The sequence below is a fragment of the Pinus tabuliformis genome, chromosome 2_2 (genome assembly GCF_031772625.1).
Source record: "Pinus tabuliformis cultivar Carrire ecotype Pingquan chromosome 2_2, CPIR1, whole genome shotgun sequence".
Lineage (NCBI taxonomy): Eukaryota > Viridiplantae > Streptophyta > Pinopsida > Pinales > Pinaceae > Pinus > Pinus tabuliformis.
In genome coordinates this window covers 539063589-539077661 of record NC_142300.1, presented here as the reverse complement: position 1 = coordinate 539077661, position 14073 = coordinate 539063589, and the positions used below count along the sequence as shown (strand labels likewise).

Sequence of the window (14073 nt, the reverse complement as noted above, 5' to 3'; positions counted from 1 at the left end):
GTCCAAGGATGCATCACATTGTTCATTAAACACATGTAGGTTGCAGGGGCATTAGTAAGCCCAAAGGGTACCACCACAAACTCGTAATGTTCATATCTTGTCAGGAATGTAGTCTTATGGATATCTTCATCCTTGATGCGTACTTGGTGATAGTCTGACCTTAAATCAATCTTGGAGAAAATTGTTGCTCCTCTTAGCTGCTCAAATAAGTCGTCAATCCATGGCAATGAATACCAATTATTAATGGTCACCTTATTTAATTGCCTATAATCAATGCACAGTTTGAGTGTACCATCCTTTTTCTTCACAAACATCATTGGAGCTCCCCATGGAGACACACTTGGTCTTATATAGCCCTTATCCAACATCTCTTTAAGTTGTAGTTTTAATTCAACAACCGATTTGATCAACAACTAGGATTAAATGCGCCACCCCCTCCCCTATTGACATCACAAGGGGGGGGGGGGGGGGGGGGTTGTCATTATCACAGATTCGCTTCACAGTTTTGGGGTCAATATCCAACGATTTACACGTGCTCGATCCATCTGACGACTCATGCCCAATAGTGCCAACCCCATCCCCTTGTTGATGTCAAGGGGGGGAGGGGTGTTTTGCTGTCTTGGATCTGTGCACGGTTCCAGGCGGGGATCCAACAATCCACCATCGCCCGATTCATTTTACAACTCGCGTGCAATAACGCTCCTTCAACTGACGTCACAAGGTGGGGTCGTCGCTATTTTTTTTCTATTGATTTCATAAATCAATCCCCCCTGTACGTTGACTTCGATTTCTGCCCCAGTTGCAACACACAGTTATATGGATTCACGACTTGGCCCTCAGGGCTAAGGCCTCCATTTGAACGCATACGAGCCCCAAGCTGAAAGTATACCTACCTATAACTCTACAAAATACCCCTACGACTAAGAAGTTTTTACATTGCAACATTAAACATATGGTCAAAAATAGAGAAATCCAACCAGAGAGGGTCCATCAGCAAAGGACATTATCGGGAGAGCCATTCCTTCACTAACAACGAAGCTTATTTTTCCTTGGCGCAACTTTGGAACTGACACCACCATTATCAATCTGCACAAAGGCACCCTAGTGCAGTGATCCTGGAACTGAGAGAAACAACTTCATCACGAATATCATTGAATGAAATTTCTAGGTTGCCTATAATCTTTATAAATTTAGCCTCCACAAGGAGCTGAGAGGACTGCCGTTGCTTCTTGGCCATTTCATCTTGGTTCTGCCTTACCACCCTTAACTCCTCAAGCACACCCAAAACTTTGTCAATCCCCCACAATACCGAAATTTGGAGTGGGTAGAGGAACTGCCATGTCGCGAGAGAAATGCTGCCACCGAAGCCTAATCACTTTAAGGAATTTTCCAACTTCGCAATACCACCCAAGCTGAAGTCGCCATCAATAAATTGGGAGGCTACATATTTCCCTTTATAATCAGAGACGAGACATATCCATGGAGCCATTGGGGAATGCAAATCCAAATCCCACAAAGGGATTGACAAAGGACGCAGAGAGGACTAGGAAATGAAAACATAAGACGATGACATTAACTCAATTATGTAGCTCGGATAGGAATAAACAGGGTTCAAGACGACATCCCATTAGGCTCGCAAAAGGTGATATAAATGCTCAAGCCATAATAATCGATGAGAGGGGGAGAATTCCTAACGCACAAGAGAGAGAAAGGGACACTTGGAGGGGATATTTAAAATATTGTGTTGATGAGGTTTGACCCTCCAGACCCCTAAGTTTGCTTATTGCAATAGATATGCCTTGGGTCAATATACTTTGAAAACCATAGGTCTTTTCCTTCTGATACACGAGTTTTCTAGCTGGAACAAAATTTGGATTAAAAAAAAGTTGGCTGAGATTTAGCATGTTTATGGGATGTGGGCAATTTTGAATTTTCTATGATCTAACACAATAAATCCTTCAACCATCTCAGAGCCACGTTTGGCTAGAGCATCAACCATGGAGTTGAAATGCCAATATACATGAATGAATTCTATGTGGTCAAACTGAGAGGATAGTAAGAGGATCCGAAGAAGAATAGGAGGAGAACAATTGCTTAACCCACATATAGCCTTGACAACCAGTGGAATTACTACCATTAAATCACCAAAAACCCAAATCCTAAAAACATTTTGTTTCAAAGCCATTTCCAAGTCCTTCCAAAAAACCAAAAACTCCACCTAATTATTTGTAACATATTTTAGAGGCCATGCGAATTAAGCTTTAATTTTTTCATGAAAACCAATAAAAACTCCATACTTATCATATTTACCAATACTTTAATTTATATAATTATATATAAAAAATTCAAACCTCATTTTTTAAAATATACAATCTCGAAAATAAAACTAATAACATATACACTTAAAACAATACCAACAATCAATAAATTTAATTTAAAAAACACTTAACACCGAATATCAATAAAATTAATTTAAAAAACAATTTAAGTTTTTTCATAAACGGAGTGAGACTTCAAAAATTTAATTTAAAAAACACTTAACACCGAATATCAATAAAATTAATTTAAAAAACACTTTAAGTTTTTTCATAAACGGAGTGAGACTTCAAAAATTTAAATTCATATAGGAAAAAAACAAAAATAAATTATTTTTGATGTCCACAAAGCTAAAGTCAAAGCATTAAACTATTTAAACTAACACACCAAACTAAATAATTACAATGTATTATGACAACTTATCACTAAAATTCTTAAAATATTTAACCTAACACACCAAACTAAATAATTACAATGTATTATAACAACTTATCACTAAAATTCTCAATCAATCAAGACAGTATTTAATCTTTCGATTTTCATCATAATCCACTCCTCAACTAATCACCGGAGTGAGACGAGATGCAGCTTATAATCTTTTTTGGGAGACACAGCATCATTCGAACAAACGGGCACTTCTCCATTTCGTGGGTCTTACTCGCAACCGACCAATTCTAGAAAGACCGTATAGATAATGCTCCATCTGCCATTATTCCTGCACCACTAGAAATGTTTGAGATTTAGAGTTCTTTACAAATTTTCTAATCGCCCAGTCACCAAATCCAGTGCTTCATTCACCTCACTGTCGGCTCTAATGGCTGGAATGGCGATGGACTTGAGCGCACACTTCGCGAAATTGTCAGCACAACCCATCACATCGAATTCCAATCAGAGTGTTCTTTTCCATTCAACAAGGAGCTGGAATTTCAAATGCCCTTCGAGCCCTGGGGCGCCTCTTAGACTGAGAACGTCAAGCTGGAGAAAGAAGAGGAATGCCACAGAGTTGAAGAAGAGGTCAACCATGGTTGAAGCCTCTGCTACCACACAGGGCCAAAGTACTGCCGAAGTTGTAACTGAATTCCCTGCTGACACTCGTATTCCTGCTACCATCCTCACGGGTTTCTTAGGTTCAGGCAAGGTACATCCTCCCCAAATCGAATTCACGGTTTCTAAAATTTCAGACGATGTCCTTATGTTGTTCTATGGTGGCTTAGTTCCTGATGTCTACTGGACTTTCGTCACGTCATTTGTGAATTGAAATAAATTAGCAGAAACCCCTCTAAACCTCATCTGTGAATTGAAATAAACTAGCGCAAACCTATCTAAACCTTATCTGCGAATTGAAATATACTAGCGCATACCTCGAGGTTGAGAAGATGGAAAACGCATATCTAGACTAGGAAGCACACATTTAGATCCATCTAAACCCGGGTTAGATATGCACCTCGAGCTTGAGAAGCTCGGAGTTGCATAACTTGAATTCCAATAGGTGATATATGATATGTCAACAGTTCCATTTAAACTCGGGTATGATATGCACCTAGAGATTGCGAAGCTGGAGGTTGCATGTACCGAGATTCCAGTATGTACTAGTATTCGCTATGCTACTAGGCCCATCTAAGCCCACGTTTGAGGATGCAACGTTGGAGGTTGCTTAGCTTGAGTTTGAATATTCGATACTCCAGACATCTGTCTGAAGTCGAGATATGCATTCTCGAGCTCTGCAACCTTCAAGGTGCATATTAGACTCGGATTTAGTTGGGTTTACGACAATGTAAATATTCAGTACACTTAATGCACCGTTTTCTAACAGCAGAAGAAAAGCGACTTTAGTGTTTTCGCAATCCTCAGCACATAAACCTGAAACTATCTTGAGAAGGTATGGACGGCAACTCAAGCCCATCTAGAGCAGCATGGCTGCTACATTGTGCAAATTAGCCTTCCAGAGCTACTTTAAATGCAAAAAACTAAAAGACGCATCCCACCCTAAGGTCTATGAGTTACTTCAATTCTGAAAATCCAAAAACACACCGTACTCAAAAGTAGTGTTGCACTTATCACAATATTATTGGAATTATCGTGATAATATTGTCAAAACGAACCTCGGTGATAACATCAGCCGCATATATTGCGATTATTTGCCGTTTTGAAATTACTGCAATAATTTGGAAAATTACTGTGATAATTTGGAAATTAATGTGATAATTTAGGTAATTATCATGATAATTTAGAAATTCTTGCATTGTCTACATCATTGTCTCCTTATAATCAAATCATGGTCATTTAATCCTCACTTTTTATCATGGTCATTTAATTCTCACTTTTTAGAAGTTAGGGGATTGAGATCTGAGGACACTGTGACTATTTTCCATCAAGCAAATAGGGGGAAATCTATTGTTTTCATTTCCCAAGATTCGTCTTAAGAGACACATACCCTAGTTAATGGTAATATTAAATTATTAAAGTAAAAGGATGTAAATTTTGAATGTTATCATTAATTGTGTCTGGATGTTTGAGAGTGGTTCCAACCTCATAGGATTTTATATGGAGAAAGTAGAAGTTTAGATCCCATTCAAAATTCAGCAGACTTAAACAGTTTTCAGGATTTCAGGATTGCAATGTTTCTATTGGATTTCGTGATGTATGAGGGTATAGAGCTGACATTTAATTAAAAGCACCAAGATGTACCTCAATGTTGGTAGCATTGATTGTTGAACTCCTCTATCATAACCCTAGTAAAAATGTACCCTTCACTCGAGCAAAATCACTGATTAGGCATGTTAAGCTTTTTCTATCTTATTTTAATGCTTGGAGGGTGATATTGATGAGGAGGATCACAATATAGGCAATGAATTTGACGTTATGTCACAATTTTTTGTAACATGATTTTTTTTGGACTCTAGAGGCCATTTAGAGCCTCTTTGTTCATGTATTTTGGTTCAAAGTTGGATTGCACTCGGTGCTATTTTCTTTATATGCACCCTTACTTGCTATATACATGAGAAACTTTGCATATTTGTGTATAATATTTTGGATTCACATCGATATGCATCCTCACTTGCTATATACATGAGAAACTTTTCATATTTCTGTATAATGGTTTGGATTCTTATGGATGCACATGACTTCTGTATATATATTCAAAATTTGAATATTTTATTTATTTTTTGGTCTCTCGGTCTTTTGGCCCATTTTTTTCCTAGTTCCGGTCCGGATCAAGCTTTTGGGGTCAACTGGTCCAATTTTGATAACATTGCTGTGGATGTTGTGACCATTTTCCATCAAGCAATTTTTTGGTTGATCGGTCTTTTGGTCCATTTCTTTTTCTAGTTCGAGTCCAGATCAAATTTTTGGGGTTGACTGGTCCAATTTTGATAACATTGTTGTGGATGTTGTGACCATTTTCCACCAAGGAAACGAGGGGAAATCTGCTGTTTTCATTGCCATGCTTCATCTCATGAGATACATTTATTTTTGTTTGGATGTGATTTTGTATCATCCTGTCAGATCTTCTGATTCAAGACAAATATCATATTTCAGTATCGGTATTTGATGTAGCACTTGACATTTTATCATCTTATACATCAATTTTGTAGTAATGTTTGATGTTGATGTTGCTTTAGAAGTTAAAAAAATGAAAAAATGTGATTATCTTTGTAATTTTTTAAAGTTTCCTGATAATTTGTGATATTTCCCCAATATTGCTGACAACAATAAATGTAACATTGCTCAAAAGCATGAATACTTTTATAGCAAATTTCCTTCGCTAGATCTTTTGCTCATTGCATGGAGGACAAATAAACATTTTCTGTCAACTAACATTTTTTTTTTTTTTTCACCAAAACGGGTATGTTTTATTAGTATGAGAAATAGATTGGGCTCACGCCAGCGCAGCCATTTTTACATTGCATCCATTTTTGTTTCTTATGCTGATTCTACAATCAGGACCTCATGGGTTACAGGGATGATAAGAGCTTTCGCCATTTATGAGGAGTTGTCCTTTCCCCAGCTTGCAGCCTTTGTTTGCCATCAAGTCTGCTTCACTGTTCAGGCTTCTGAGAATGTGAAAGAATTTGTAAGAGGCAAAGTCGAGCAGGACGCTCTTTAGTCTGTTTAGAGATTTATTGAGGCCAGCGTTGTTGAACAGGTTGCCTGTATTTAAATTCTTTATTAAGATCTCTGAGTCTCCAAATGCTTGGATTTCTTTGTCGCCTCTGTCTCTAGCTATTTGACAAGCTGTCAGGAGGGCTTGGATCTCTGCCTGATTGTTGGTTTTCTGCCCGATACCCCAGCTAAAGCTGTCCCTTTTAGTGCCATCCGGGGCATAGATGACCCCTCCGGCTCCTGCTGTCCCGGGGTTGCCTTTGGAGGCTCCGTAAAAAAAAATCGTGGTTATTTTTTGTTGCCGCCACCATTCATGAAAGTTAGATTCAGAGTCCCTTCTGCGCCAATCCGGATTCACTGAATGTCGAGCTGCTATCTGTTTCCAAGGTTGAGGGGATAGGGGGCCCAGCCACCTCTCTTCTTCAGGGAGGAGCAAGGAGTCTTCTGGAGAGTGTTGCTGTTGGACTGCTTCAAGTAGGAGGGATTTGGCCTTTGCCGCTGCCTTGAGAGGAGTTTGCTGCTTGCCATTGAATGTCAAGTCGTTTCGGGTCAGCCAGATCTGCCAGCAAACAAACTTGGGGATAGCATTCCAGACTTTTCTCCAGATGGACTTGCTTGGAATTTTGCTGGGGTAGCTTTGCTCCCATGAGTCGAAAAGGTCAGCAACAGAGTTATAAGAGGGGGTTGGGGTATGCAGCTCTTGAAGAATGAGACCCCAAACTTCTTTGGCAAATTGGCATTCCATAAAGAGATGTTGGGCTGTTTCTGAGCTCCTTCTGCACAGCTCGCATCTATGCGGCCCTGCTATGCTTTTCTTCATCAAATTGTCTCCAGTTAGCAACTTGTTATGGACCAGCGTCCAGAAGAAAAAGTTAACTTTGGGGAGAGCTAATGGTTCCCATACTTTCTTCCAAAATTCTGGCGGTTTACTGCTGTTTCTATTGGTTTGAAGGGAACTGTAGGCTGCGGCTGTTGTGTAATTACCTGAGCGCCCCCATCCCCAGCTATCTTTTAGCTTTCTGTTCACTGGGGCTGCGTCTTCTAACAGGTCTTCTAAGACACTTTTCTGCTGATTTAAGCGCTCAGGAATCCCAAAGAAATCCCAACTTTTCCAATTATCATGACAGTCCCAATTTGACAATTCGTAGAGACTTTTTACACCTGCGCGTTCTAGCCAGTTTTTTAACTCTGAGATTTCGGCATTTTCCGCAAGGGGCTCACGATTCATGATTCTGTCTTGCCACAGATTCGTGTGTTTACCGCTTCCTGGGATCCTGTACACACTGCGCATGAAGAAAGTCATAGTTTTGCTGCAGAGTTTCCATACCTGGGAGCATTGATTTGGATGCGCTGTCTGAATGTTTCTGAGATGGATGTTGTGCGCGTATTTAGTTTTCAGAGTGTCGCTGACGGGATGATTGGGCTCTTTGAAGAGTTTCCAAATTATCTTGCCTCCCAATGCCAAGTTCGCTGAAGCTGGGTCGCGAATCTGGAGGCCTCCTTCAGAGAATGGCCGCTTGACCACGTCCCATTTCACTAAATGGAGCTTGTTTTGATTTCCTTTCCCACCCTTCCAGAGGAATTCCCTGATGATTTTGGAGATTTGATCTGTTACGCTTTTGGGAGCGAGGAGGAAGGCTGCTTGATAGATAGGGAGTGCCGATAGGACGGTCTTAATCAGGATGAGTTTGCCTGCTTTTGTGAGCCAGTGTCCTCCCCATCCTGTGATTTTAGTTTTTATTTTGCTGATGATTCCAGTCCACAACGACCTCTTGTTGACACCATTTGTAATGGGGAGGCCAAGGTAATTGAACTTTTCCCATTGAGCGTGGCCTTTGAAGCCTAACATGTTGGAGATGCTTGAGAGTTCCTGCTGCCCAATGTTCCATCCGTAGACCTCACTTTTATTCCTGTTGATAGAAGCACCCGAGACCCTGCAATAGCAATTGAGAACAGAATCAAAGGATTTGGCTATTCTGACTGTGGCTCCTCCCAGGAGGAGGGAGTCATCCGCGAAAAGAGCATGGTTAAGGGCAGGGGAGGATAGAGAGGGTTTGAGGCCAGGGAGGGAGCCTGAGGCCTTTTCTGCAGCAAGCTTTCTACTGAGGGAGTCTGCCAGCAGGATGTAAAGAAAGGGAGAGAGCGGGCATCCTTGCCTGAGGCCTCTCTGGGCTTGAAAAAAGGAGGAGGGACGACCATTAACTAGAGGGGCTATCCAGGGGTTGTGGGTACAGGCAGAGATAAGATTGACAAAGTGCGGGGAGAAGCCGAAGGAGAGGAGGACTTTATAGAGGAAGGGGCGGTTGACACGGTCAAAGGCATTGGCCATGTCCAGTTTTATCAGCATGCCTTTTTCTTTGCGCTGGTTGCTTGAGTGGATAATCTCCTGCACCTGGATGACATTGTCTAAAATGTGCCTGCCTTCTACAAAGCCACCTTGATTGTTAGATATCAGCTTGTTAAGCAGTGGCTTGATCCTGTTGGCTAGCAGCTTCGCCAGAATTTTGTATGAGACATTACAAAGCGAAATTGGCCTGAATCTGGAGAAAGTTTCTGGGTTGGTTTCTTTAGGGATGAGGGCGAGGTAAGTGGAGTTGGTTCCTCCCCCTACCTTGGCTTTTCCCATGAAACCTTTCACCATTTTTAGCAGATCGATTTTAATAATGTCCCAGCAGCACTTGTAAAAGTGGGTGGTGAATCCGTCTGGCCCCGGGGCCTTGTCCGGATCCATAGACCAGATGACATTGCTGACTTCTTCTTCGGTGATGGGGCTGATAAGGGCGAAGTTGTCTTCAGGGCTGACCAGGTGAGGGATGTTGGAAAGGAGGTCGGCTGTTTCCTCCTCATTTGTGTGATTGTCTGCAGCGTAGAGCTGTCTGAAATGGTCAACGGCTGCTTCTTTTATCTGACTGAACCCTTTGCAGATCTGCCCCTCAGTAGTTGTTATTTCAGAGATATGGTTTCTGGAGAGTCTTGCTCGATATTGGCGGTGAAAGAACGTGGTGTTCCGGTCGCCTGCTTTCAGCCACAAACTTCGGGACTTAGTTCGCCAGTATTCTTCCTCCCTCCGGAAAGATCGATATGTTGAGCATTGATTTTTGACTTCTTTGTCAAGGAGCATTGGGGTTATTTCTCCTTCTTCCATTTCTGCTTGCAGGGCCTCCAAGAGCTGTACATTTTCTTTTCTCTCATTGGTTGGATTTGGGACAGGTTTTTTAATCCAATCCTTCAAGGCTTGCTTTGTGGCTTTGAGCTTTTGTTCCCATACATAGCTGGAGGATCCTGTGACAGGTTTTGCCCATGCGGTTTTCACTGTTTCTATAAAGCCTTCCCTTTCTATCCAAAGAGAGCTGAATCGAAAGGGGATTGGGCCGAGGTTTTCTTCTTCTTCCAGGATTAGCTGGATGGGCTTATGATCTGAAGTCAGCTTGGGCAATATTTTGGTGGTGATTATCTTCTTATGCATCATCAGAGTGCCTTGGACTAGAAAACGATCCAGTCGAGCAGCGATATGATCCTCACCAACTCTGTTGTTGGACCAAGTGAAGGACCCTTTGACCGGAGCGAAATCAAGGAGATCCCACTGCTGGGTGAGGTCTTCCACTATGGGGAGCATGGGGTCTCTGTTGTTAGTGCCTCCCTTTTTTTCTTTTGCTGTTAAAACTATATTTAGATCCCCAACAAGAATAATGTTATTGGGAGAGTGCTGCTCAAGGAATTCGGTGAGAGATTTCCAGCAGTCCCTTTTTTCTGAGTACAAAACAGGTACATAGAGGTTGAAAAGAGAGAAGGTTAACTTACTTGTGCAGTGCGTAAGTTCCGTGTAGATCCAATGCTGGGTCTCATGGTATTTGTTCAGCTGGAAGAGGTCTTCTGTCCAGAGAGTTGCCAGCCCTCCAGATGATCCTCTTGCGCTTACTGCTATTCCTGTGCTTTTCTTCCATTTCTTCTTGCTGATGTCTAGCAGGGCTTTCCCCTCTATTTTGGTCTCTTGGAGCATTAGAATGTCTGAGGGTTCTATTTTAAGTAGATCCTTGACCGCTTCTGCTTTCGAGGGGTTTCCCAGACCTCTACAGTTCCAAGAGATGAGGCGCATTATTTACCAGGGGTGGGGTGGGATCCCCCCTTTGGGGGCCTGTTCCTGTGGTTTCTCCCGATTGACATTTCTATTGTAGGCTGGCTCCCTTGAGTTTTGAGCCTTTCCGCCTCCTCTTCCCTTGCTTCTCTGCGAGATTTCCTTCCGACTTTTCTTGTAGGTTGCTCGAAGGTTTCCTCATCCGAGGAATCAGAGCTTTCGGCTGGTTTTTTCCTTGCTACTTCTGCGTATGAAGGGTTGGAGGGGCTTCTTTGGGGGGCTTCCATGTGTTCCGTTTCTGCATCTTCTGTGTTGTTGCTGGGAGGGTCGATCTGGTCCACATTTTCTGGGGTTGCTGTGACTGTCTTGTTCTGGATCTTTCCTTTGTCATTTAAGTTCTTTTCTTGAGTGGGGTTGGAGCTGCTTGGAGTCTCTTTCTGGGTGCCTTTCCCGTTTCCTTTCTTCTGATTAGTGGGTTTTTGTACTTGGATCCATTGCTCGCCATTCTGTTTGTCTGATTGCTCTTCAGACTTCTTCTTACAATATTTGGCGAAATGCCCGTATTCATGGCAGTGTCTGCATTTAAATGGCAGTTGTTCATAGTCCAGCTCTTGGATATGCGTCCAGCCTGCGACTGTGAGTTTTATGGCTTCCGGCAAGCCCTCTTCCAGATCGACTTCGACACAGATACGTGCACATGAGTATTGGTCTTTCCTTGCCGCCTGGTCTATGTATTTCCCTAGTCCATTGCCGATGATCTGGAGTGACTTCTGGTTCCAACAGTGTAAGGGAAGGTGAGGTAGCCGCACCCACACCGGTACAGCTGAAGGGACATCCTGGGTTGGATCGAAGTCTGGTGACCATTTATTTAAGTATAGACCTTGGGGGCCCATAAAATAAGGTCCGTTTCTGAAGATTAGGCTTCTGTCCTCTGCACTTTCAAAAACAAAGATGAAAAAACCTTTGCCTACGAAGTAGCTTTTTATGCCTTCTTTGATTAACGGCTTCCAGTTCCTTTGTGTCCAGTCCTCCACTGACTTGGGCGATGGCCAGAGGCCCGTGAACTGTCCTATGAGGCCTCTCTCAGCAAGGTTCAAGGCTGCTTTGCAGGTTTCTTCTTCAGGGAGTGCTACCGAGGGGATGGAGTCCAGCTTCTTGACGAACTTCTGCTGGTTGACAGAGGGCGCTCTCTTGCCGCTCGAAGCAATCATTGCTTTGAATGCTGTTACTTCCGGGGGAGGGGCCAGAGGAGGTTCCAGAGGATCAGGGCCCCCAGGGGGAGCCATGCCCAGTCGCTACTGCACAGAACGCACAGCAAGGAGGTCAGGCTGGTGCGAGGAGGGATCTCAGGGGGGGGGCAGGGCCAGACGAGCCCAGCAGCAGGGGGCTGCCAGGCGGGGCGGCCGCAGGAGGCAGCTCGGGGAGGAGGGCGCGCGGCTAGGTCAAGCAGAGCAGCGCACAGTCGTGTAACTGATTCTATTTTGAAGAAGATGGTTGAGGTCAATTCCCTTAGTACAGGGATCTGTCAACTAACATTTAAATACATCTAACAAACGTAAATTCAATTAGCTAACAGAAAAATACTCTGATATAAAGCTCCATTACTGATAAAAGGCTTAAATATTGCAAAAATTCACGAAATATTAGCGCTGAACCTGATTATCCTTCAGCATCGTGACAGTCCCCTCTCCTTAAATTCCATTGCCCCAAAGCAATTTCAGGGCTGGGTGCTGCAATAGCTCTGGGCCTTTCTACGTGGTATTGTCCAAAGAAAGTTTCTTCCAATGAAAGAGATATTCTGACAGTTTCTTAGGCCTTAACTTCTTCTCTTGACTCGCCAAAATGCATTTTGGAATCAAGATCACTTGTTTTTTTGTTTTGTTTTTAAACTGTAATGGATAGTAATTGTATTAAAAGAAAGCTGTGATTGCATCATACAGTGAATGAATACTATTCAATCACAGAATTTGATACTAGAAGCTCAAAATTTCCAAAAACTGTAAAGAGCGCACCTACAACCTGCATTACTCTTATATTTTTCTTCACAAAACTAAATAGCCTACAGCTATAAATTCTAACATACTGGTCTATCAAGATTCAAAAGTACTGAGTTACAATACATAAAATCTGGAGTGTTTATTGGAAATCATGCCCACTGTGGGCTTCTTGCTTCATGTCTGCCATAGGTTCTATAGCTGCCTTTTCAATTTCCATATGCCCATGAGTCTGCTGAACTGTTTCTTCATTCAGGACCATTTCCCTGAAGAACCCAACTGAAACATGTGGAAGAGAAGTCATGGAGTGAGAACTCCTGGCAAGTCATAGAATCAATTGAAATTGCATATTATGATCAGCTGTAGGCTTCTCAATTTGATTTCCCTGAATGGACACCGTTGCTTCCAGTTCGGTATTTTTAACAATCTGAGCTTCTAACCAGGGGAGGGGGTCACTTTGTTGTTGAGGTCGGAGATAGCTACTTGAAAGTCTTCAACATGCAACACCGCCCTCCTCAAAAACCAGCAAATGTCTACAATTTCACATGGAGCATTTTAGACAGAATGTCAATGTCCGTCTATGGTGGCAAGGAACAAACTCACGACGATAGAAATCTTGTGCAAACCAAAAGAAAAACACCCAGAATACAAAGATAAACAGAACCAAATTACGAGGGTTCCAACAGCTAGGCTGGACCATAAGATAGTGTTTGGTGAAATAAGTATCCAGCTGCACATTCTCCACCCAAAATACCTTCAGTAAACAGAAATATTAGTCAAAACTTGCTACAGACTGGGACAAAGCTCGTTGGGGCTCCATAGGGCAATGAAGCAAGACATGATGAGGTTGTTGAACAGGAAACAATGCCCCAGGTATACCATAATAATCCTACCTTTGCTGCGCCTGCAAGTAACCATCTCATCGCCTGTAATACCTATCCTTTGATCAGACATGAAAACATTAGTGCAAAGTATAAGGGGCCTGAAAGGAGTTATGCTCTGTTTCATGTGACATAATAAACGTTGCCACTTGTCTAGTAATTTGAGTTGCATGTGATTCCTAATGTTTAGGGATGGATAAACTCCTGGAAGATAATTTATGATAGGTGCCTCCCATTTTGACTTAGAAAGCCTTTGTTTCATTAGTATCTTTTTTTTGGCCATAGAATCTGCTTGACTGTGAAGAGACCAAAGGGTTTGGAAATACTTGATTGAGTCAAATTCTCTATGATTCTTTGAATTGTTAAAATCAAGTGAGAAAGACCCGACTACTGCAATGGAGTCAAGTCTCTCATTTGTTGAATGATACTCATGGTCTCCAACATCGAGGAGCTTCCGCATATTTATTGCTTCAAGAACTTTAACCCCTTGGTATATAGCTAAGGCTTCTGCTTGATTGTTGGTGGCTACTCCCAGGCCCCAAGCATAAGTCAATTCACATTACCCCTTGAGATTGTAGAGATTCTCCCCCGAAGATCACATGACCTTTTTAGATGGAGTTTTTGAAGTTTAAGTTTTAACATTCTCCCTAGTTGAGAGGGAGTTTCATGACAAATGAAAGGTATTTTACAATTGGACAGTTTC

The 14073-nt window shown here is 42.2% G+C and overlaps 1 protein-coding gene across 1 annotated transcript in view; it reads left to right on the top strand.

Moving 5' to 3' along the window:
• The first annotated feature begins 2903 nt into the window (after positions 1 to 2903).
• Positions 2904 to 14073, top strand: part of LOC149193732 (uncharacterized) — a 115706-nt gene continuing 104536 nt past the window's right edge. Inside the window, exon 1 of the mRNA XM_089404885.1 lies at positions 2904 to 3454. Coding sequence (XP_089261011.1) covers positions 3131 to 3454 — 324 coding nt within the window. The 5' untranslated portion in view covers positions 2904 to 3130. The remainder of the gene's footprint in view (positions 3455 to 14073) is intronic.